Source organism: Euwallacea similis, chromosome 21 (assembly GCF_039881205.1).
Source record: "Euwallacea similis isolate ESF13 chromosome 21, ESF131.1, whole genome shotgun sequence".
NCBI classification, from domain to species: domain Eukaryota; kingdom Metazoa; phylum Arthropoda; class Insecta; order Coleoptera; family Curculionidae; genus Euwallacea; species Euwallacea similis.
In genome coordinates, this window is record NC_089629.1 from 2265955 (window position 1) to 2293194 (window position 27240).

General features: G+C 36.7%; 1 protein-coding gene across 4 annotated transcripts; it reads right to left on the reverse strand.

Annotated features, from left to right (window-relative positions):
* Window positions 1-1332: 1332 nt before the first annotated feature.
* On the reverse strand, window positions 1333-27154 carry mam (mastermind). 4 transcript variants are annotated; one of them, XM_066400899.1, is made up of 13 exons: window positions 26325-27153; window positions 24913-25108; window positions 16844-16981; window positions 15472-15684; window positions 11791-12471; window positions 11460-11741; window positions 10224-10436; window positions 9945-10080; window positions 9410-9604; window positions 9089-9358; window positions 8685-8897; window positions 8308-8549; window positions 1333-8159 (listed from the first exon to the last, which is right to left on the reverse strand). In XM_066400899.1, the coding sequence occupies exons 2-13, from the start codon at window positions 25060-25062 to the stop codon at window positions 7881-7883; spliced, it is 3012 nt and encodes a 1003-aa protein (XP_066256996.1). In that variant the 5' UTR covers window positions 25063-25108; window positions 26325-27153; the 3' UTR covers window positions 1333-7880. The 4 variants fall into 4 exon arrangements, with proteins under 4 accessions (XP_066256996.1, XP_066256995.1, XP_066256994.1 ...); XM_066400898.1 differs by having other exon boundaries at window positions 9089-9592; window positions 26325-27154; XM_066400897.1 differs by having other exon boundaries at window positions 9089-9604; window positions 26325-27154.
* Window positions 27155-27240: the final 86 nt, after the last annotated feature.

The following is a 27240-nucleotide window of genomic DNA, read 5'->3' on the forward strand; positions in this document are numbered from 1 at the left end:
AGTGTTAAAGCAGGTAGGTTTTATTTTTAATGAAATACACGCACGTGTCCTCAAACAACTTTATTCTCTCCTTTTTGGGAATCGAATGCCCCCATACCCAAGATGCATCAGGGTTACCCCCGAGTGCATCTGTTTATCTTCAAAAGAATTAACACACACCATTTTACCTTCTTCCCACGCTCGCAACCCTAAATCATTCTATTCACACTTATGTTAGGACAAAACTGATAGGTGAGTCGTTTTCTGCATTTTATGTTTCAGCCAAGATGATAAACAGACTCTCCATCTTTACGACTAATGGTTTATTCTAATTTAATATAGGGCTAAACAATAGAGGGTATATACATACGTATTTGATTATGGAAACTAGTTATAATAAAAGATAAAGATGAAATTTATTTGTGTAAGTTTTTCATGTTGCAAAGCCCTTAAGTACCAAGTTTTACGGTATCTTTGGCAGTACTGTGTTTTCAGTTGTGGTCGTATTCGAATTTATTTTCACGCGATTAGAATAAAAACATGGCGCATAATTTCTCAAAACGAAGAACTTATGAATATGATATCAGCATACGACGAATCACATCAAAATTCAGTGGCTGCACCAGATCTTTATACTCAAAGGTATCATCCGAGACGTGAATTGTCCTGACTTGTTTACCTCTCTTAGTTTTTATAAATAAAAAATGTTACCTGATAGTTTTTTTGGTATCTCAATTCAACTGTGTATTGAAAAATATGGAAATAACTTCGAACAATTACCATGATAAATTAAATGCAATTTATTTTATTTTTATTTGAAATAAATTGATATCTCCAAAACTAGGTATTTTAATACATTTTTTCACTATCAATCATTATTTGGCCTCAGCTATAATTTCCCAAGTTTATGAGTATAAGTTAAGAATCACCCTGTATATACGATTGAAGAACTTTCAGATATTTTCGGAAATAGCGATAATGAGGACGAGCTATTTGATGGATTGTTTTCGGATGAAAATTCAAACGTGACAAGTTATTTTTTTTCGTTGGACACGCCTTCAACATCATTATATTTGCTTTTATTTACTATTTTGTATTCCACAGATGTAATATAACGGGAAAATATTAACCTCACAAGTAAAAAAGTATTTAGTATGGAAAAACGAATTGAACGTTGTAGTATGTAGGTATTCTACATCAGAAAGGCTTACGGGATTTAGTACCGAAAAGGTTAAGAAGCCGTGCTCACATTATCCTATGGCATCCGAGGCTCAGAGAGCGTGTTCGGAATGGCCTTTCTTATCATCTCAAAAAAGACTTCACGGCCACTGATGCGAAATAAAACAACAAACATGGTATAAACTCTTAAGTATATTGTTTGAAATATATTTCGTAATATAATACGTTTCACCGTACAACCCTCATATAAAAATAACAGTAAATATGAGATTTCCTGCCCCAGAATATCAGGCACTGTATTACTCAGTCCAACTTAGTCGACTGTTTTTAGATAAGGATTTTACAATGTAAAGTACGCATTACTAAATAACTTTACAAAACATTGGTAAATATACTCACAATATAAACTCTTGTATGTCTGCAAAAATCATTAGAATATAACAATTTGATTTTCCTAAGTACACGTATAAATTAGGATATATAAAAATAAAACAGTGGTCCGTCACGAAACTTACACGATATGTCAACAGCTAACCGGAAAATATACAAATAAAGACTTAAAAGGAATATTTACAAAAATATTTTCAATTGTAAATACTGAACTTAATGGAATTAATTTTCGCTTCTATAGCAATAACATATAGAGGAGACGAATGGAATGTGGTCAATAGAAATCATAACCTCGACGAAAAAGAATGGAAGAAGACAAGAGCATCGGAAAAATTCCCTAAGAAATTATCCTACGTTACAGTTTGGTTATATATTGTGTAACATAACCCCCTAAAATCTATTATTATAATCGAGATCTCCTATTTTCCTCCGACGTAAATATGGGCACCCTCAACATTGGTTAGTTCTAAGTACACACAGTGTCTCTGATATCTTAGTATTTGCCGCACCCACATTTACGCCTCTTCTAGATATCATATATTAACATATTCCCTATGATACACTTTGTTTAAACAAGCTACTTGAAAACTTCTCAATCTAAATGACGTTTCTTTAAAGGTTTACCTAATATTGACTACGCAAGCGATAATAGTTAAATTCCCTCAGGGATCAGTGCGATTGCCCCACAATATTATAAAATATTAAATGTTCCCTAAACAGTTTTGCACTTGTGATATGACCTACCATAAAGAGAATACTTATAGATATTTTTTTGAAGAAACCGCTGTAATACTTTTATTAAACAGACGTTTGTCGAATTTTATTCGGTGCGGTTTTGGCCCCTTGAGCGACCACCAGCCGTCGCCAATTTGCGACGATTGGTAAGAGAGCTGATTGATGAATAAAATGCGACACAGGATGTTAGAACTTATACACATTTAGATATAGTTTCATTTGCAGTATATGTATGTTTTTGACTTTAGTGGACGGTTGTGTCCCTCAACAGCCTATCGCTGATTAATCGTACATGCGATCGAAACTGGCCTTATAATAATCCGCGAATAAACTGGAAACATTGTATAACTGACCTTTTGATATATTGTTTGTATTATTTTACCATTAGATGACTAACCTGAAGTTACATCAGGACTTGTAATTTTTGTTACAACTCAGTTTGCTTATACAGGGGGTAACTACAGACCAATAATTATTGCATAAAAGAGACATCTTTAATGAATATTTAACATTCGTAGGAGTGAGGAAAGTACTTTTCACGCGCTAATCACAGGAGCATATTTTCATGTTTTTATGCTGCCGAAGAAAATATTGAGGAAAATATCTGCGAAAATCATTTTTCCGCGCCAGTAGCTCAAGCTATTGCACCCGAGGCAGGGTTGCATTCTATAGCAATGAACTTTACATTTTTACCTTGGGCACACCGTACATTATTAGTTTTCCTGCAATCGAAATAACAGGGAAGCGTCAGTTTGGCTTAGAACTAAATTAAGTCTGATAAAAAGAAACACGAATCAATGCGATCTGGGATGCAACTGCAAGTTGGTGATTTTCCAACGTGTGATGAAACCCACATGAAGAAACGTGACAAAAAAGGAATTTATCGGGTACCGTAGAAGTTCTGTCGTTTTTTTTAAACCCATGTTTGCACACCTGTAAGTTCTATACCATTATGATAGACAAACCGGGTTCATTTACGATTAATGTTAGTTTTGTCAGCGAACATGGCCAACCGAACTTGAAACCAGGTAACATTCTGAGCCCGAATGAAAATCATTACGGTGATCACCGTAGACACAAATTCGTTCAATTTTGCTTTGCAAGTATATATTAGGCCTAAAAGCCACAGAGGCAGTACGTAAACCGCATTAGGTGTTTGAAGAGAATGCCCTCTCAGATCGAAAGATAGAATTTTGGTTCTCAACATTTAGCAACGGAGCTAAATCTCTCGCGGATGATACTCGAAATACAAGACTGGAAGCCGTGATTGACCAATATCATTAAAGTTGATTCACGCCAAACTTGTGCAGAAATAGCCACACAGTGTTTAAAAAACGACAATCAAAAACCACCATCATCAATTCGGTAAGACCAAAAAGCCCGACAAATGGGTGCATCACAAACTGATCGGCCACAATCGATTGCGTCGCTTGTCCATCGCATCTTCTCTCTTGTCTAGGTTAAAAGATGGACAATTTTTTTATTGCATCATAACTTGTGATGAAAAATGGGTTTTGTATTGGGTTATGTACTATAACAGAAGACGACCTTATCAATGACTCTCTAAAGATTAACCTGCAAAAATGTCTCCTAAAGATTTAGTACATTCAAAGAAAGTTTTACTGATTGTTTTTAAGGCTTTTAAAAGTATTGTTCATTTCGAGCTCCTCAAACAAGACGACTCAATTATAGTAGATATGTATACACCTATACTTAATAGAACCCATGAAACATTGCGTTAATTTCGACCTTCTCTCACGCAGGAAGAATTCTTAACAATTGGGTGTAAAACAAACTATACTCCACCCGTCATACTTTCCTGATTTGTCATCTTCTGACTATCACCTGTTGTGTGAGCACTGGACAACAGTATGTGAAGAAAACGTATTCAAATCTCAATACCTTGGAAACAGCCCTGAAAGACTTTATCTCATCCAAATCACCAGATTTTTATTAAAAAAAAAGAGTTCAGGACCTTGACTCACGTTGGGAAAAGGTTTTGGAGAATTAAAATGATTTTTTTGATAAATAAATAATATTTAAAATATTCGTTTACTTAGCCTTTCCCTGTAACAAAAAAATTACAGAATATTTTGGGGTACCTGGTAGTGCGGACAAAGCGGGATAAAATCCTTAATAGTAAATTGAAGATGTCGGTGAGAAAAGAGACATTTCTTGACAGGAAATTCCAAAAAGAACGTTTCGGAAGATGACTGAGGAAGATGGGATTTAGTGCTCTGTGACTAAACTAAGCTGTGATGTAGAGTGCCATTAGCTAATTTAATAGCTAATTTAAATGCTGTTGGGAAGATTTATTTAGGACAGAACGAATAATTCACTCACAGTGTTCTTTGACCACGTAAATATACAGTAATCGAAACCAACTGAAAATGGAAGCTCAAGAGTATTTATGGCCTTTAGTTGTTGATTGTTGTTTTGTTAGCAGTTGGCAATTTTGTGGTTGATTATGAAATCATCCAAAAGAGGAGTGACGAAAAAGGGTATTTGGTCAAAGGACGCATAAAGCTAAGAAATCACAAGGAAAATATTTCAAAGAAGAAATAAGGAAGATAGGTGTTGCTGCTCAGTAACTGACAGAAATTGAGAGATACGAGTATAAAGATGAACAAACTCCTTGCCCTAATCCAAGATGTACTTGAAAAATGGTAATTTTGCAGTGTACTATGAGAATCATCTGAAGACCGTGGGTGAGAAAGAGTTTGTTCAAAGTACAGACGAAGTTGGGCAGAACTATTAGGAAAGATGCAAAAGCGAGGAGAAAAGTGGGGCAGATACTTATGAAAAATCACAAAAATAATCCAAAGGAGGATATTCCGGAGAAAAAGTGGAAAGGCGAAATGGAAGTTACCTTCTGATTAAATTTAGCGAAGTTAAGGGCTATTAGGTAGATTAATTTACGTTAGTTGAAGGTTATTCGGATTACTTACAATTAGAATTATATTCTTCCTTCATTGACTAAAGAAATCAAATCTCACTACCGAGTAAAAAATTAATAGTTTTTAAAATTGAGGAGAAAATCAGCAATCAATGAACACGACTGCAAACGTGACAGGATAAAATTTAAACTAAAAACGCTCAAGTTTGGCCTACAGAACAAAAATGCTACGAAATTTTTTTATCTTACTTATAACTAACACAATTATAGCAAATAATTAGTTCAATTAAATTTGTAAACATTGATTAAATACGACTTTTATTATCTTTAGATTGGCGACACGGCATCTTAATTTACGACGTTGCCGTTAATGTTTTAGATTTTTTAGACAACTTTGATTTGCAACTCCAGATCCTTTTCTCAGTATTACTGTCAAAACTTTTCACCTAAGAACAAAAAGGGTAATTGCCGCGTTCATTATTGATTTTTTAACAAAGTAGTAACGTTGTCGTCACTTAAGACTGTGACGTGCATCGAGAAATTTTATCGTGAATTGTATACAGATCCGGAGTTATATGCCATTTACACATCACAAGGGCAGTAACACAGTTACTAGCAAAAACATTTTCAACATCCAACACATTGCAATATTCAACACAACACAACAACATTGCAATATCCAAGTGCGTAGACGTTCGTAAATAACAAGGGTAGTTTTGTAAGTTCAGATCTGGTAATTTTAATCTTTCCGATTCGTACTAATCAAGAAGACTAATAACTTTAGAGAATGACATATTAAGAGAGGAAGTTGAAGCAAATCTTTATCAGACAATCGAGAAATTATCAATCACCGTTAATCAACTTTGGTCAATCATCCAAGAACATTGCAACACATTGGTAAAGTAAGTGGAGCAGGTGTTTGGGTCCCACATAACCTATCAGAAAGAAACAAAGCTAACCGATCTACCACATGCAATTTATTGCTTGAACGGCACAATACAGAAGCCTTTTCTGATCGCTTAATCATTGGGGACGAAAAATGGGTCCTGTATAACAATACAAAGCGCAAAAGTCAGTGGCTCTCTTCAAACGAATTGCCAGGAAATATTGCCAAGCTAAGTTCAAATTCCAAAAAGGTGCTTGTATGTGTTCAGTGAGGTATTCGCGGAATCGTCCATTTTGAAGGACTGGAACGTGGACAAACTGTGAACTCAGAATTCTATTGTGACCAATTGGATATAGTAAATTAATAATTAATTAAAGAATGTCTAGTGATTATCAACAGAAAACGTGTTATTTTACAATAGGATAATGCAAGATCACACTGCGTCATCATACTCGCCCGACATTGTACTATCGGATTTCTGTTTATTCCCGTCACTATCACACTTTCTATGTGACCAAAAATTCGAATACTTGAATGACCTCCAAAATACCCTTTCGAGATATTTCTCTTAAAAACCAATTGATTTTTATGCATCAGGTTTTCAACTTTTCCACACTAGACTGCTAAAGGTCATTAATAACAATGGTGATTACATCATCGATTAAAAATAAAAAAAGGTTAAAAGATTATCTGAGATTGAAAAGGAATAAATTGGAAAAAATAAAAGAATAGAAATTACTTTCATTGACCCAAGTATGTTCGTAACAATTCACTTGAAATGATCAGAAACCAATCGGTAAACGTCATTGAAGGGAGCAAAACAAACAAATTAGAACTCGATTTATAATATTCCTAGTGTTCAAATCAATTCTTCTATTCAAATAAACACTTTTACGTCTAAGTATAGGGGTGGAAAAAATAATTAATTTTGGTCTGTTTTTACCCCACCCACACAAACTTAACGAGACACGCAATGTTCCTAACGTACCTAGAGAGCCTCAATAAAAGTATAATCACATTATAATTCTTTGTACAGGGTAAAAAAATCATCGACTATAAAGACTGCATTTGCAAGTTTTCTTAATGAACAAAATTTCAGAAAAGACTAATACTTGTATTGTTGATACTGTTTCTGGTTGATATAAGAAATTGTTCGTTTCGAATATTATGGAAAGCGAATTCTTCCAAGGTGTGACGTTAACATGCTTGTTGATAAGTTTTGTTAATTTTGACGTCAATTTTGGGGAATAAATTATTTACTTATTACTATTCGAGTCAAATATCAATACAGTGCGGTTGTCACCTGCAACTGCCAAAAATATACAAACATTTTCAATCGCCTCGCTCGAATAGCCCCCTTAATTCAAGAATCAATAGTCGTCTTCCATCTTTATAAAATAGTACGTGCCCTTAAAACACAATACAGCATGTAAAACTAAAATCCGGAACACATTTATCATAAAAAATAATAAACTTTATAGAAAAATAAAACTATATACAAAAATAATAACAAACACAGAATTACATGACTGTCCTCAATACTCATAATATGTCAATGCAGGGAAAATTGCCAGGAGTGTGCTCGTTTCACACCATTTTAAGAAACTTTATAGGACAAATACACACAAAGTATTTAAATTAAACATTGGCGATTCTCCTAACAATTCCCTAATATCACTCTATAAAATACGGGAGATGTAAGTAAAGTCCTCCGTGAAAATTTCGGAAGACGCTTTTAACCTTCTTGGTAATAAATAACTAAATTTTTGCATCAGCCCTACGACCATATTTTGTCGCATTTACGTAATAGTTACCTTAAAAATCCAAGGTAAATGCCGCGTCCGTGTCGAAGGAATTCAGTAATTCCTGATCGGTGAACTGGGCGGTGTCTGCCGTGCCTCCCAAATTATCCAAGAACTCGAAATTGAAATCGTTGGCCTGAGGATTGAAGGCCGCCAAACTGCCATTATTCGAATTGGGATTGGAAGACGCGTTTGAAAGCATTCCATTGGAGGGCTGTTGGGGTTGGTGAAGAGATTGGTTGTTTACTGAGATGCTTTGGGACTGTTGCATGTGGATGCTCGACATTGACATCTAATATAAAAAAAGTTGTAAAATAGTATGTTTTAGCACCCTCCCCTACTACATTTCCCACGTGTAGATTTGAAGAGTGGTAATGAAACGGGGCAAGAAGCACAAGATAGGTAAACATTAATTTACACTTCTAAAACTTTAAACTTACTTGAGAATTTTGTTGCTGCTGCTGTTGTTGCAATAACGACTGTTGCTGCTGTTGCATATGTAACATTGCCTGGTTCATCGAGTTCATTTGAGCCATCGGCCCCCCTTGACCGCCCATCATGTGGCCCATATTTCCCTGCGGCCCACTCATACCGGCCTGCTGCACACGCAGTTGCTGTTGTTGGTGTTGTAAAGCCGTCATCTGTTGCATCGAACCTCCGGCCATGTTCATGTTAAAACCGCCTATGAGTAATACAGAATATTCAATTAAAATTTGTATCCAAAATAAAAACCAGGCTAGAAACTCATAATCTCAGTTACACCAAAATTGATGTTAAAATTGTAATTTAAGTTGATAAAAGAGGTTTTCACGCTTACCCCCTTGAAAACCAGGTCTCATATTCCCAAAATTAGCATTTTGCTGCTGCGACATCAGCAAATGCCGCCAATCAGCACTGTTTTGTTGAATACTGTCAATTGCACCCATTGGCCCTGGTTGTCGAACATACATCGCCCTTCCCGACATTTGTTGCTGTTGCTGCTGCTGCTGTTGTTGTTGCAACATATATATGTTAGATCGGATCATTGGACCTGGATACAAAGAAAATTGTGTTACAATGATGGTACATTTCTGGTAAATTTTCTTATTGACCGTTAAATGAAATCGTGAATGTTTCACAAACATTTCCGGCAATTGTGCTGGTTGTCGTAGTGGCAGCAGACAAAATAAAGTTTTTTTATTGACTATTATACTTAATCGTGATTTTTTTAAAATAACTCACCAGAAGGTGGAATGGGCTGATGCGGTAATCTCCGCATATTCGGCGGTACAGGAGCAGCATACCTAGGCTGCATACCTTGCCCCAACCCAGCGCTGGCCTTGTATTCAGGCGGAGGAGGCCTAAGTTGTTGCTGCTGCTGCAACGCCTGTTGCGCACGGAATATCTGTTGCATCTTCTGTTGCTCCAACACTTGGCTGGGCACAAGCCGGGAGCCCATGGGGGTAGAAACCGGCCCCATTTGTCCCGGTCCGCCCATCGGAGCAACCATTCCTATGCCAAAACCTTGATTCATGCGTTCGCCCCTAGGACGGGAGGGTTTACCTCCAGGGCCACCGCCTCTTCTTAACGTTTGCTGAGTAAAGTTTATGGTTTGCGTCTGGGACATAGAGTAGGAGTCTACATGGCTGGACATTACATTTCCATGAGGCATGTTAGGGCTGCCCATCATGCCACCCAAACCACCTTGCATCCCTGTTGGGCCACCTTGCATGCCAGCAGGACCACCTTGAAAGCCACCTAATTTCAATAATAAAACTTCTAATAAACATGTTGCCAAATGAAAGGAAGCGTTTCAATTTTTAACGTGGTCAAAGTTGAACGTTTTAAAAACTGAATATCATCAAAAATTTTGGCTTTTGCCATCCCTTAATTCCAGTGATCAATTTTGTTATAAAGTAAGTTAATACACCTAATTTTCTATTTGGGTAAAGAAAATCCATGCCATAAGACTTAAAAATCACCCTAAAAATTTCAATGATCCGTTTCATTTGGTCAGAAGGTTACATCGATAAATAAATGACGCTCGATTAAAAATCCTTTCGACGGAAATGAAATAGCCAAATCAAAAATTATTTACCTGCTCCCTGCATGCCAGATTGACCACCCATTGCACTACCCGGGTTCTGCATTCCTCCGAGTCCCCCTCCTTGACCACCCATTTGAGCTCCGTTCATTTGCGGTCCCATAGGGTTACCTCCCATTTGGGAAGAATTCTAGAATAATTTAATCAAATTTAGAACTGATAGGTTTATAATGGTGATACGTTTTATTGAAAATAAAACAGTTTGTGTCGTTACATAAGCCGTAAATACACATGTATCTTATCCAGGAAATAGCATTAAATTGACTCTCTAACCTGATTCATTGACGCCTGAGCACCATTGGGCATTGGTCCGGTTTGATGTTGGGCTGAAGCCATAGGGCTGTGCTGAGGGTTCGCCGCGCTTGCTTGGGAAGCATGCGGTTCTCCTGGATTTGGACCATGCGAAAATTGCATGCCTTGCTGAGCTGCGATGGAAACATTTCCTTTAACGTCGGCACTGAGATGCAAATGTTGACCGGCAGAAACCTATCAGAAACATTTTCAATAAACTTGGAATCTATCATTGAAAATTGAAAAAACGTTTAGCAATTATTTCGAAAAAACTATAGTAATTTGAAAACTTTAGCGCCTTGTAGTGGCAAAACGAAACAACATTGGATATAGGTAAGTTTGTCTAGAACGCCTTATTTTTTAGTCAAGCCTTGCACAGTCTCTTCAGGGACACCATGTATATCGCTATTTTCATCAAAATTATGTTAGAAATAAAATTTCCAATACTTTATTTATTTGTCTTAAAAAAAAATAAACACCTGGACCACTATTAATTAATCTCTCAATGGCCACTACTTCGATTATTAATAGAACATCTCTCGTAAACGTAGACCTCTACTCTAAAAATCTAAAAATAATACGCCCACAATAATTTTTAAGGACAAATCCAGGCAAAAGTATAAGCTTATTTTTAGAGCCCATGTTACTTATAATTGCGTAAACATTGGAATTCAAATCATGTAAATGATGCAAAAATTCCTCAATAAGACTATGGTTAACTCTTGGCGGTGTCTTAGGGGTCTCGAATATAATAAAACTGATGACAAGGAAGTATTCTCACTAAAGAGCCAAATGCGACATTGAAATATGTTCGATTTTAACCGAACCTGCAATAAATCAAAGTAAGGGGAAGCTTCTTGGTTACTGTAATTCAAGAAGGTAAAATATATCCAAGCTGAATGGCCGCTCACAAATCACCCGAGAGACCGTTGTTAAGACAATGTCGCTGATAAATTCCGTACCCCAGAGTTAGCCAGAAAATATTTAAAGATAGTGAATTTCTTAATAATTATAACCAGATTTTTAAGTAGATGAAGAAGTATTTTAGACATGTGCGTACTCGATAGTTCATTGGTAGCCATATGATCATACATTTTTAAAAGTATTAAAATTCAACTGAAATTAATTTAAATGCGACCTTTCCCTTTTCAGTAATGTATTCGTCTTTTAACTTCAATAAAAATGTATATTCAGTGCTGCAAAGAAAAATGGACGTACTTGAATCGGACCATGCTGATTGATATTCAACTGCTGTGCCTGATTAATCTGCACAGATGCTGCTCCTGGGCCCTGAGCATTCCCACTGCCAGACCCGGAGGGAGGTCGAGGAGGCGTTCCGCCCCCGAAAGACCCAGAATTCGGTGGCGGGCAGCTGCCTCTACCCGAAGGTAGAAAACCTGGACTGCCGCCAGGTCCCGGGCTCCCATAGGGAGAATACTGCTTAGAATACACTCCAGCTGCAGGATTGTTCTTTCGCTTCATATCGTTGAATTCGTTTCCCTAAACATATCAGTCAGCACTACAATTTCAACCATTATTACAATTATACCGGGAAAATCATCTCCTGTTTGATCATGTCCGGTTGTGGGAATCCGGAACTGTTCTTGTGGAAGTTTGGATTGGAGCCTGGATTGCTATACTCGCCTCCCTGGAATTGGAAATCGGAATACGGAGATCTTGCATTTGGAACGCGATTGCCCGGATTGAAATTCAATCCCATTTGATTTTTGTGCTGATGCTGTTCGGCCATTTGCTTCAAAGTTTGAGCTGCAGGACTCAGTTCGGTCTTGGCAAAATCCATGTTGGAATATGGAAGACGGGCATTTACGGCCGCTGTAGGATTCTTCTCAAACACCGGCGGGGAAAAATTGGTTTGATTGCCCAAATGTGGGCTTGGAACAGGCTTTGTAGCGTCATTACTGTTATGTTGAGCTTGTTGAGCTCCTTCAGGTTTCTCCTCAACTTTTAAATTATTTGCTACATTATTGGAACCTGTGTCTGAAGGTTTGTCTTCAAAATCAAACTCCTTCATCAATTCAGGATAATCCGAGTAATTGCTGATGTCAGAAATGAGATCCTTGAAGGCGGCCGACGACATTATTTCATCGTTTGTGTCGTCCCCCATGAGATCTGGAAACGAGGCACCAAAACCGGCACCGCCATTTGCAGCGGCGTCTTTTTCCAGAGCCGCCGCGCATTGGTCCAAGTCAGCGAAATCGTTATCGGGTTCCTGGAAAAAAAACAGTGAGTAAACAACGAGAAGTCGCTTTTTTACTTACAATATTAGAGACACATATCTAATTTCCTATTATTTGTAAGGTGGTAACCATGGAACATCGCGATACAAAGATTGCTATTTGGAATACCTTATTTTTCCACATAAACAAACATTTTAATGTAATACAAAAATGGGATAATTTAAATTTCAATTCGTCATAGGTCAGAATAATAGGATCTGAATCACCTCTCAATATCTTGGTCCATCTGGTCAGTCGCCAATAAAATTCTACCTTCTTTACCATTCATAGTACTCACGTCAAAATTATCCACCGAACCATCAGCAATAATTCGACACAAAACTAACCAACCACGCAAACTGATCTTGCACCAACCTTCGTCGCAATGCCAAGTCGCCACACTCAAAATCGCAGCAGGAGTCTAATGAAAGTTTATTTTCCTTTATTACACTTAGATGTTCATCTTCAAAATTCGAATTGCTTCAACTGTTATTCTCCTCAATGGTTCTTAAGCAATCCATTTAATTCCAATATTTCTCTTCGAGCACAGATATTTCATTATCCTTATTGTGCAGAGCTTATTCTTTAGCTCCGCAGCAATACTGCTCAGATTAGAAAATCTCAAGTCCGCCTCTGCCTCAAATGTTAGATCTTCAAATGCTATAGAGTAATTCCAAGATTTAAGTGCTAATGTCTCTACTTGAATTCTCCATTCCTGGCAAAACACACGGAAGTACAAGATTCTTGTCATCGACATTTAGATGTGTTTTTTTTGTATTTCAAACAACTAAGATGCAAAACCGCGAAGCAATTAATTCAACTCCTGTACTCCTTACCACAACATAGAAACTTTCCATTCATGATTAAAAAAATTATAAATTCATCCACTTAGCAACCGATACCAACGTTCATTACCAGATGGAAGGTTAGGGCTTGCAAAAAGTCTCCACAATTAAAAAAACCATAAACTAACTTGATATCAGTCAAAACAAAAAGCAGCATTCTCGGAATCTTTCCGAAGCAACACAGATATAATAATCACTTAAGTTCGTATAGTTTATTAACAATTTTTCCGATTTTCGCAGGAAAAGCAGCAGGCATCAACATATAAACACTCGTGAAAGATATAGGAGATTTTACGCATCTAAACGCCATAACTCACAAATAAATCGAATAATTATATCCCTATGAATTGGTAGTTTCTTCGTGGCCGATTGAAATGTGCACCTTCATGTTTAATAAGTTTTTCATTACTGTAGTTTAGATATCCTTGCAGAGGATTTTACAAAAAACAGGTAATCTATTCAAGCCATAAATTCCTTAAACAATAATAAATCCCCAGCTCAGCTGACCTACCTACCTTTCTTGATTATTGGATACTACAAACATACGTATTATTATATTCGTGGCGTCAAGGTTGTAAGTTTCAAAATTCTTTCGAATAAAAATGAGTGCAGTAATGATCCGTTAGTAAACATATTAGATATAAAAAAGCAATAAAAATTAATTTTAGCGACAAGCGAGAACTACAAAAATAAATTTGGTTTATTTCAAAAAATGCAAAATATTTTCCTCTCACTATAACCACAATGGGCATTAATTTTAACCTAAAGATAATTTGAAACATGGGATATTCACTTTTTTGCACGTAAACAGTGGCACATTTATAAAATAAATATCAAATGAATTTGACCCTGGCAGGTTTCGATAAATACCTAATTGTGTTCGACTGTGCCAAAGTGACTAATGTAGACAAATAGTAAATTCGCCATATTTGCAAGAAACATTGTTCGTTTTGACAAAAAACAATCAGGCGACAGTATTAATTAAAATAATGCACACATTAGGTGTTGTCTAGTACCCAACTTTCCAATAAAGAACACATAATGAAACAAGTCACGTACTGGACCTGTGACGTAAATAACTATTTAGTGTGTTTCGTGGATTTTTTTCAGTATACTTTTCCGAAACGTAACCAAATGTACCTTAGCAAACCGTGCATCACCTACATGTTTTTCGTAGTAAGCTATTGCTCTAGCCGATATCCATTCTGTTACCTTGAATTGGCAATGATAAGGAAGCAATCGTAGAATTTAGTGTCCATGTTTTTCGTATAAGGCGTAAATTATTGTTTTTTTTTTAAGATATGGCCAATTACTATTTTTACAGACTTGTTTTGCTAAGATTTAAAACCAACTACAGTTGAAAATATCCACATTTTCTCTAAAAATACCATTTGAATCTATAATAGAAAGGTAAACCAATAAGTGGTCATATTATTACATGTATTAAAATTTCAAGTAATCAAATAAATTGCTCTGTGGTAAAAACCTAAAAAAAATCTCATAAATGCTTGAAATGCTCTCACAGAGATATGACGTTGCAGAGCCTTACGAGGACAATAAATTGGTAATAAGCAAGCAATAAACTGGGTATTACGAGAGAAATTTGGCTTTTGCCAATTTACATCGGCTCTTTTATCGATTTACCTTGTTTTTCTAATACCTAGGAAAATCGTGTTTTAAGCGTTTTTTCACAAACTGTCTATGGTTGGAAATAATCGGATGCGTCGTTTGACGTCAAAACACAAGCTTCCCCATAAGTATCGTGTGCTGTAAAAAGAAATGGTTCATTTCTACGAACTTATTTCAGTCCATATTTTGATCATTGCATGACTGACATAATTTTCTTACGTCAATTGAATATCACATCAGGTTAATTAACGAATTTTAATCGCCCTCTTCAGTCATATTCACAATAACGAGTTCACATAATTTATTTTATTAATCATTATTTTGGTATTCCTATTAATACATTTATTCATTAGGAACTACGAACTACCTCTATTATCATAATATGCCTGTCATCGATTTTTTTTTAGGATATCGGATAACTTTATACACGACACTATTGCGTCGATTTTAGTGCTAGATTCCATGAATGCTACATTTTGTATAGTACATGAATCCCATCCCATCCCAAAACATGCTTACCTGCTTCACACATTCAACCAATGTCCCAACGTCCAGGCCAATGTTAGCCTTCTGTGGGTGGCCTGGAGTACCGGGGGTAGGGGCTTTAGGGGAAGAAATATCACTCTTGACGCTGGCATTGGCGTGCGTCTTAACAGTGACATTCGTGCTAATTTGTTGGGGCTGAGAATTGGCTGCAGACGTGGTAAACTCTAGCTGCTGCACAATTTCCACCTAAAAACGCCATAAATAATCTTATAAGCAAAGAATTGTTACAAGTAAGCTTTGTTGCCTTGGCATCATTTGTGTCTCAACTATTCATGTCTCCAATCACCAAAAAAATTAATGTAAGCGGTGCAATACTGGTTGTTAAAAGAAAACGTAACAACTTATTAGGGACTATTTTCAGTAATTTAATAAAATGCAACGTAACCTACAAAAAAAAAAGGGGATACGTAACAGGCCAGCATCTAGGCCACCGTACAATTTCAAGACATTAGAAAAATACTTAATCATCCATAAATATTATGAAGCGAAAAGACTCAAATCACGTAAAGCCCATCGGACTGTAAAACGTTGTCAACCCTAACAGCGAAATTTGCAGGCTCATTAGATTAAAATGCAGTGGGATTATTTGTTTTATTATTTGAGTTCGACATGCACAGATAACTAAACTAGATAATATCAAATCGATCCAAAAATCAATACAACGCAAGTTTTGTTTTGAAGCAATTTATTTTTACGGTGTGCATTACTTTTTAACTCCAAAATTACCGGTAGTTACGTCATGCACGGTCGTTAAAAACGAATATGTCGTTATTACTGATTGTCACAAATGAAAAACACTAGAACAATCAACGGTTTTCCCAAAAAGGTTATAATTATCTTGTGCTCGCCCAGGAAGCTTTATTGCAAACATTTTTTCTTGAATATTTTTGCCCAACTCCACTGGCCCATTGAGAAAATGGATAATCATGGCATGACCAATATTATTCAATTGAATTAATCTTTACAACCTGTGACGACGTGACGAAGGGTGAAAACGTGAAAATAGATTACATAGCGAACTTGTTTTTAAAAGCGACAGAATTGAGAATAAATAATAAATTTATTACGTAAGTGCTTGACGTAAGCCATTTAATTTCGAACATTCCAACAATACAGATACACATTGAGAGTCGATATTTATCCCTATAAATATACCTGGAAAGTTGTTGATGATTTACGAGCGCTCTTACCGTAGCCCAACTGGACCTTTAGGGGTTTTACGTTTCATATCTTAATTAATATATATTTTTAATTAAATAAGAGATGTTCAAACATTTCTTAAGCTCTCATATAGGCATGAATCATCAAAGAAAGCATGGTTCATAAATCCTTCCGAAAAACTTACGGAAAACTTAGTCAGCCCCTCGTTTTGATTTGTTCCATGTTGCTGCGTTGTGCATTGAAGTTTAACTGGCGGCTCGAAATTGTCGATAGGGTTTCCAGAATCCAATTCGTCCGCAGACCTCTTGAGGAATTTCTGTTGCTGCAATGGAAAACAAATAAAGTCCATAAGCACTCAATTTTTTGTTGTTAAAGACCCTCTATGGTTCAATAACAATATAAATCTTCCATGACAGTTCAATCAATATAAGGAGACACATTAAATTTAACCTTAACAAAGGACAATAATTATGCAAAACGTCGCGGACTGCAGTGCCAAACGCTGGGTGCCCACAAAAATATGGCGAACCAAGTGGAGGTCATAGAAAACATAACGACGCTGAGCTTCTCACCTTCGTGCTTGTTACATAATTTCTCAGTTGCACCAATATTGCAACTTAGTATTTGCATTATGCAAATTACAAAGGAAATCTTAAGACCCGAAGGGATGAACGCTTTATCTTGTATTGCAGACAAAACTTCGACTTTTCCCTTTTTTAAGCACATATACGATAAACCGCAAGTACCCGTTCAACCTCTCTTTCGATTGCACCACATTTCGGATTAGAAAGCTTCGTAAACAATTACCGAACGTGTCGCTTTAAGTATATTATCCATTTACATAACAAAATAATGAATTTGAATAAACAAGAACAGCTTTAAAATAAACGAAGAACCGTGGTGGTTCATGTTTGTAAACATGTATAGTTATCCTCAATGCTGAGGGCTTGATCCATTGCGGTGTTGTAGCAACCGGGCAGTTTGCGGGGATCAATAAGGGAATAATTATGGGAAAATCAAAATAGGATTGAGTTGGAAAAAATTTAGTATAAAAGAGTAACTTGAGTTTTTTTTTATCTTAAAAAATTTCATTTGAACTACTTTTTACATGTTTTGTTATTGTGTTATATGCATTGTTCGACATACTTATTATTTTAGGTTTTCACTTATGCACTCATTAAGCTCTCTTTAACAATATCCCTCAAAGGTGCTTAATTGTATATTGTGTTACTTCCGATTTGCCCGGAAATGGCCTGAACTTTTAATTTTTAAATAGGATACCTCTTTTTTTTATATTTTCGATGCAGAAGATCATTTTACCTACGACAGAAGAAATACGAAATTTCAGTATAAACAAAAGTATTTTTGGTCGAATGTCCCAATGTGGCCCAGTAATACTTAGCGCATATAATATTCACACCATTTCATAAACTCATAATTATAGTTTTATAGTTCTTCGTTAATATTTCTACGAAATCCAAAGCGAACTATATTGTCTAATAGCATTAGTTAACTATTAATTATGCGAATACCTATTTCAGTTTTCTTGTGTACCCCTATTAACTCTACATCCTCTCCACCTATATTAAACGCATATTTAGTTATTATGTCTATTCGACTACGGGGGAACCTCGTAAAAAAATCAAATCAATACTAAATTAATATTTTTCCGTAATCAGTAGCATCACTATTGAACCACCCTGTATATAATTATGTAGTTGTTCGTATGGGACAGGCCAATCTTCTGTGGTGATTCACAAAAAGTTTGGGCAAACAATATTGGATAAACCAAACATTAAGTCAACATTAAGCAACAGGCAAACATGGAGTTTTAGGAATTGTTTTCTTCACTCTGCTGGATTTATATGCTATGATCTCTCCAGCACAACCTATTTTAAAAACAGACTTTGTGGGAAACCCTGCAATGACTAAAATATATTACATTCTTTAGATTTTAGGATCCCACGCATTTGAACACAAGCTATTTTCTTCAATGACATACAGGGTGAAGAAAAATACACCGCTAAAAACCTTATTAGTTATCCTGTATGGCGGAAATACCGCGATCGATTTTAATACGATAAATTAAATCTAAAACCTGGTTAATAAACATTATTACAAAGAGAGCCTTGAAATTAATGCACCCGCGATGCAACCATAAGTAGCAGAAAATTGAATAGTTTCTTATTAGATTTTTTGCTGTCCTTGTATAACAGAATAGAAAAGTTTTGATAACCATCAGTCTACTAATTACCAAACGCAGTGGGTTGAAATGTAACCATACTGCAGTGCATTTTTCTTCACCCTGTATATCTTCGGGAAAAAAATCCGACTCTAGACGAAATTGCTTTTCAAAATCCCTGTAATTTACGGATTCCGGCCAAAGCATTTAAGGGGCGCGGGCAGTTTTCCGTGAGAGCTTTACTGTTACGATATTAATAACATAAAAAACTGTCCACACATCAAATACCTAATAAAGTTTACTCACCACAATTTCTGAAAGAACTAAACACCTGGCAACCTAGCCTTATAAAAGCGTCTGTATTAGTGTATTGAACTGGTAATAGTGCTAATAATTCGCTCTTCACACTGCATTTATAAACATTAATACTAGACGGATCATTTTAATAAGTCGTATTAGATCTTCTCCTGATCTATGACTGAAACTCATATTTTAAAGTCGTCCCCTACAGTGACCGCACATTTTTCGGTCAGTTAAAATGCATAATGTGTTCATAAAAATGGAACTCTGCCTTAGTCCCAATACATTATTATGTTGTTGTTTAAAACAAAACACTTCGCCTAGTGACACACATACTCAATGGCAACTGACGTGCTTATATTCGCAATTTCTTCATCGCGTACTTTCAGGAAAAATCAGTTCATTCTATTATTAACCGCGTTTATATTATTTTCCAATAAGTAACGTTCGAAATGGCTACTGAAATAACCCACAGGACTCCAATCGGGAATATCTGATCTAAATATTTTGGGTCTTGCTCGGGTGATTTTCACGGAATTTCGGCTCGGGAAGGTAAATCTGTAACGCATGCAATTAGTGCCCAAAAATTTTGCAAAAATATACCTGCGACAAATCGCTGGTCTCGTTGCCATTCTCAGACGTCATAGCCTTGACGTCACTCTAATCCAGTTTCTGGCAAGGGGATATCACCAAGGCAACACCGTTGTTGTCACATTTTGATTCAGTCTCTTGTCAGATAAATTTACAAAAAAATCACAGACAGTAACGCTGTACCATTTGAGCACGACGCGACCGCTCGTTTTTGGTTATCACCACGCAGAACTGACAGAAAACAATACTAGAAAACCATATATCGACCAATTCGATGACGTCCCGACCCGCTTACCAAAAACAAACGATTTGTACTTCTCAAAAAATCGACAATACAATGTCTAATTATAATCGTCTACAAACGCTACTTTAAAATTCGAAGCCATACCAGCTGATAAACGTGCGGAAACACACAGTTTAAATTAAGTCGCTAGATATGGCAACCATGCGCCGCTATACGAGGTGGTACCACCTGCACCGCTACGCGGATCGCGATCTCTGCCACAAATCGACCGAGTTGTTTTACCGCTGTGCAGTACTGTTTACGTTAATTACGTCATTTACATAGTAAAATTGGTTTTTTATATGACTATTTGGTGATAACCGGAGTAGGCGTCCAATGAAAGTTTGCATAAACTTTTGTCGCAATTTTTATAGATGGTATAACGCCAATCGGCATGGGGGAAGGGGAGAAATCGAATGCGAAATATCAAACCAAGCAAATTGAAGTTTAAACCATCATTAATTCGATTTAAATAATTGAGTTCTGGTTTCTCATAACAGCGGTTGAATAAGGGCTTCCAGGAAAATATGGCGAAAATAAATTAAAAAACAATCTTCCGAGTAGCATAAGTGATACTAACTGTTGCTAATCCGGCCCTGCCCGCTTATTTACAAGCTCACGTGCCACTTGCATGTGTAATATTGTTTTAATCTTTAGAACCCTGACTGTGAACCTTATCCTTACACCTTTCCCAGCCAGCGGTACAATTCAGAAGTCGTCATAAAAGATTGGTAAAATGCCTATCCAACTTTTGATCTATCCTATAATCGGTTTGGTTTCGAAATGGGACACTAGTGATTGGGCCATTAATTCAATGGTGATTTCATAAATAACTAATCACGATCGGTGAAGGTTGGCAATTAGTACGGCAACTACGACTCCGGTACCACCGTTCTAATATACAGTTCTATTGAAGAGCAACTATAATACCGTTTGCGTTCTCCGCATTTTTTCCACGCGACTGCGTTTCAGTCTCCACTCTAAAACTTTTCTTTCTTCTTTCCCTTTAAATGCTTATTACTTATTACTTAACAAGACTAGACAAACGATACCTTTCTCTTATATCCGTCGATAGTATGCTCCAAATTCAATGTACACCAGTGTTTGAAAAACTTTAAGTCGTTTTCTACGACTAAGAGAAATTGCATGCTTCAGGTGGAACTGGGTCCCAACTATTACTTTGACACATTTCTTTATATTTTTAAGAATTGGGAGAGAGCATAATGATTTTCATAACATGCGATTCCTTCAAATCCTAATAAATCAAATCCTTCTGTTACTATGGGCCGCCCTGTATGTTCCGGTTCGATCGCACTTGGGAGCTCGAGAAGAAGCTTTATTTTTTAAACTCAAAAGCTTATTTTGCCCCCTACGAAAAGTGCCCAGCTTTATCTGCGACCATGCATCAAAAGTTATTTTTCTCGGTTCCAAATAACGGACAACAATACCTAATTACTATTATTAACTCGAATGGGGAACGCAATCGCGAAAAAATTAAATCAATTTTAAAACAATTATGAATGAGTTGCCTGCTGAAAAGCTGGAACTTCATTTCGATGCTTTGAACGAGACTTATACCTACGGATTTCGCATCGTACCGAAGTGGTTCCACAGGAGAAATATGTGTAGGCAAACGCAACCTACTTAAACCGCTCTGGATTCCCACATGGAAAAACTCACAGCAATAACCTCCAGTTAATGCCTTGTTTAGCAGGAATTTCCCATCACACGGAGCCGACATGGAAACAAATACAGATCTTTTTATAGGTTTGCAAGGTTTAAAGCAGTGTACTGCAGCGGATCATAAAACAGGATCGCCTCCGCTGGATCAATTTGACATGGCTTTATTAACATTTGCGAGGCCACCGCAGTGTATTGATCGTGATATGACCGAATCGTCTAGAATATGGCTATTAGTGGTAATGTCTTCTGGCACGATTCAAACCTACATCGTGCGCAACTGTACGGCTAATTATGGAATTAAGCTTATTAAACTGATGGAACTGGGTCCCATTCATTAGTCGATAAACTAACAGTGTTTTACGTTATAAAGCAGATAAGAATGTGTGCTGGGAACAATATGCCCGGGCAATTTCAAGAAAAATTCTATATGTTAAAACAATACTTTGCAACAGCACAGAGTTGCCAATAGAATGATACCTACGCCACTTCCGTTTTGCAATCGGACAAATTAAACTCGCAACCGACACCCTTTCTCATTATGTAACAGACTGCCTACATAAAGTAGGACCTTGTGGGTCAGCTATCTACAAATTTTTCGGATAAATTAAATTAAATACGTCCCATAATAATAAGGATGATAAATGGATTTTTAACAATATCCAGTGCACCAATGTAATCCCGGTCAAAAGCGTACATGCGCTAATATTCAATGGCGTCGTCGAACCTTGGCGACGGCGATAAGCCGTGCATAAATTAACCTATGGATAATATACCAAAATCTTGCCCAAATGGAGTAATTGCTCGTTGGAAAATCTTTGAGTGGCCAAGGAAAATACGTTTTTCCAGAAGTTCCCGAACGCCTAATTTGGTAAGTGCCGGCCCTAAGTCAAAAGAACAGGTAGAAGTTCCTATCATCTACTTCAGCTTTTCAAAGAAATAGCTTCATAGTTGCGATTGCCACAAACTCAACCATATAAATCACCGGCCTCGAGGTATATTTTAAGGCTTATAGCATGCATACCTACCTACAGTGACCCCGGCCCCTTAAAACAAGGCTTTGTATTCACAAATTTCGTCATCGGAAGTGCTTCCTGTAGTCAAGGCAATATAGATATTTACCAGGTAGGATTCGACGAGATAACATAAGTACCAACCAAAAAATGATACCGACGAAGTCTATTGTTTTCGTCGTGTCGCAAGGGAGATGATGAAACGAGCAGTACTGTGTCTTAACACAGAAAATCTGAAGTTAGCTCTTCTCCAAAATGGCCGTTTTCAACAAGAGACATTACGAGGAATTCTTAAAATTACGGTCTTTCCGAGACAAGTGCTTTAAAAGCTTCAAACTAATAAATCTCGAAGTAGCTGGAGCCGTAATATACATTAGCCATGCAGGAGATAAAGGTCTTTGGCTTTGTAATGGCTACGGTGACACGCTCGCCAGCTGAAACGAAATGAAAGCAACACAATTATTGTGCTGTATCACAGCAATATTTACGTCATGCAAATTCCTAGGATATTACTGTATAACGTCGCTAACTGTAACGTGGTCAATTCGATACAGGGAACGTAAGAAACGCATCGGAAGGTTCACAGTAATTGGTGTGAGAGTGCGTAGCAAAATGCAACCAGCAATCGGATACGGAAACAACAACAGGGATGCCCATGAAGTCGGGTTAACAGACGCTGAAAAATCATTTTGTTAATGGATAAAACAGACGTGATTTGTGCATAATTAAATGAAACGGGAGAGCCAAGTACAAAAATAAATTGGCTGATCTAATTGTTGCAATGCTAAAACAATATCGGGATTAGGTTTTTTTTTCTGCACAAATAATAGAAACTTTAAAGAAAGATTTATTATTGAACAGTTCGTGATAACAAGTTCACCTCGAGAGTATCCTGGACGTCATGATTTCAAGGAGTCGCTGACTATTTCAGTTGAAATGTTCCGCTTCCTGCTGTGCAATAGTCAACGATTTTCAACCACTTAGTATGTTATTTGAAGGAAAAGGGGAGTCCAAAATAAATAACATTTAGTGTACCGAATGATTAAACAAACACCGTGCAACACATTTATTAAATTCTAGATGAAAAAACGAAATTTCAGATAGATAAAATTTATCTAAACCTATATATTTATGTACATACTTATTCTGGTATGTACACTGCCCAAAATAATCTAGGGAACAAAGATAATTGTTGGCAAATCCTCATATTGAACAATGAGGGCCAATGTGTCATTCACAGATGAGTCTCAATCTGAATTTCGACCTGATACCCGAAGGCTACGCGTTTGGCGTGAAATAGGAGCATTTTCAGGAAGTCCATTATTATGAAGGAGGTTCCACGATGGTATGGGGTGGTATCATATTGCATTATCGAACTGGGCTCGTTTGCTTGCCACAAACGCTGAACAAAGTGCGATACCAAGACCATTTGCTCGAACCTGTTATTCTTTTGCATATGCTACTAGCCCATAACTGCTCTATATGCAAGACAATGCTCGTCCACATGTTAGCCAGGCCACTACGCATTGGTTCAGGGACAACAATGTAACTCTTATGAATTGGTCACCACAATTATCCACCCATAGGGCTTGTACGGGACATGCTGCAAAGGCAACTCAATTGGTTCATGGCGCATGCTTATGGCAATTTAGCTCTTCAGAACGTCCTCAGGGAGCAGCGATAACTTTTACTACAAGACGCTATGAATAAGGCAGTTTTGAGTGTATGCCAAGACGTTGCCTTTCTGTTATTAATGCTCGCGCTGGTGACACGAGGTACTGAAGAAATTTTAGGTTAATTTGCTAACTTGCGATTTATAAATAGAACACCTTGTATAACATCATACCACGTTCGAACTTCATAGGATGGAGTAGTCAATTGTCGATCACCGACGTCATAGAAATTTGATTTGGAACGTTCTAATAGTTACAAAAAATAACAGAATAAAATAATATATTGTTTAAATGTCATCATCGTGTAACTGTGAACCAAAAAAAAAATAGGACTTTCCATGACCTCCACAAATTGCCTCCTACAGGTGCAACCTTGAATATGTGCAATTAAAAATATCTACCTCAATAATTACTAGCATTTAAGCAAAACACTCAGTACAGACACAATCAATCAATTGTGACCTGATCTAGTTATGACCTTCAATGTTGAATGGCAAAATCGAGGACAAAACCGAGAAGAAATGTACTTACCACATGCACGCTGCTCTGTATTCCTTCCTTCTTATCCTTGGTTTTGGATACCCGTTTGGACTTTGCGTCCAAATAGCGCTGCTTGAGGTGGAGAGTGTCCTGCAGGTTCTGTTCGCACAGCCCTGTGAAGGACTGGTCGTAACGCGGCATGCAGTCTTGTTGACGTTGTCTGTAACCACCTATTCTTCTCTTTAATCTGGAAAGATCACAATTACTGAAATTAGAGTGTGGATAAAAAGCTGTTAATGATTTGTGTGATATCGAAATTATTCGCAAGCTTATACTATCTATATTCTCGAAAGATGCTCATCTAGGTGTGCATATCATTTCCTCAATCATCCCTAAGACTAACCTGACAATTTCATTAAAAAATTATAGTGTCAGGTACATACCTACTTATTTTGCACATACCTTAAAACAACTAAGTAAATCTCAGAATAAACCTTTTTGCTTCACACTGAAAGTAATTTGTTGAACTCATTTACATGATTTTTGTGTTTTCTATTGGCAAACGTGGCGCAGTACTAAAGCCTAACTAACCAACCATACCCTTAGGACAACATGGCCATTGCTATCATCGAATTGGACTTGAATATCACAAATAATGAAGCAAATAACACCTTTTAAGTCACTCCTCTATAAAATTTCCTAACTTCAGAAACAATTATGCTTTGGTCCTACAGAATTATTTAAAGAAGTGGGCAAAATTTTGTTTGTAAAATATGTAGTAACCTCTGGACTTTCTCAAAAAAACATAAGTAGCTTTAGGGCATGATTTCATAACTCCGTTTAATTTTTAAGATTTATATAATGAATATTGAAAAAACTCATCCTCACACTTATGTATATTTCCATGTGTTTCATAATATATTTTTCTTTAGTTAGATACTTTTCATTAGTTGGAACTTACATCTATTTGGACAGTATTATACCCCTTGATGAAACCACTACATCACAAAATTCTATCTTTAGCAGAAAAAATTATGGAATATCTCTGTGAATACCTAGGTACACCATATAATAGAAAAACACGAGTCAATATTATGAATTTTTCTCTCCAATAATTCAAATAAGTGGTATTAAGAACTCTTTTTATTTTAATTTCAGATCAATAACCCTTACTTATGACTTAAAAATCATGTGATTTTTAATATTAATATGGTTTTAAAATCACATGACTCTAAGATCATCATGTGTTTTGATTTGAAATAACAAGTAGGAAGAAAACTACTAAGATTCATATTTTTTGCACTATAAACAGAACTTTGAATCTTTTTTAACATGTAATGGTACCTATACAGGAGACTGTAGCAGCCCACCCAAAGTCTTAAATCTAGTAATTGAATTTTCAAAGAAAGGGCTATTTAAGAGGTTATTGGATTATTCGACCTGATGCAACAACCCTCACTTACCTATCCACCACATCTCTTTTCGAAGTAGTTTCAGACTGCAGTTGTGGGAATCCTGGGGGCTGTGGGACGACGGAGGGAAGTGTCCCACCGCCATCGAGGCAACCCCCTGGTCCAGAACCAACTCGATCCAGTGTGTTGATCGTCCAGTTCGTTGTTACATTGCTGGCTTCAGAAAATGTATTTGAGATGAGATTTAACCGCACTTGACTTAAGACTTCTCGACTAAATTTTCTGACACAAATATGTGCTGATGTTCATGGCAACTTTTGTAACTTTTTTGAGTTATTATTCGATGAGTGGTGAGTACTTTTTGCACATAAGAGTTAATGTATTTGCCAAGTATTCAACGTCTAAGTTGGTGTTCTAACTGTAATTGTACTCATGTTTATAGCTGGAGACTTCTTTTATTGATATTCCTGGAGAAGGATCACTCAAAACTTCAACAGGTTATTGTTTATTACCAGTCCCAAGCACGATATTAAAAATACGTCACCTCTTGACCTCACAAGTCACACAATTCTGACGTTAGTGGCTAGCAGACTTTTGTCAATTTTTAATAAAAAATTCAAAGAAAACAAATGAAGCACGTTCTCTACTCGGAGATGTAACAGACAATTTCGACGATTCCTCCCGCGATATACCACGAAATCTTCACATTTAAATAATTTCACACACACTCTCTTTCAAACAATGGACCGTAGATATGGTATTCCGCTCTGAATCTTGAAAAACGAGTCTTTTTCATCACAAAAACATTAAACCCACCATCGCCTGCCTAGCAACCGCGGCCATTTTAGATGCGTTCTTGCAGTGCAGCCACCTGACACATGTTGAAAAGAGAGGGACCGATGATTGAGGTGCGGGAGGGAAGGGGGTAAAAAGAGTCGGGTTTCGGGTCGGGTTGATCATCGGTTGA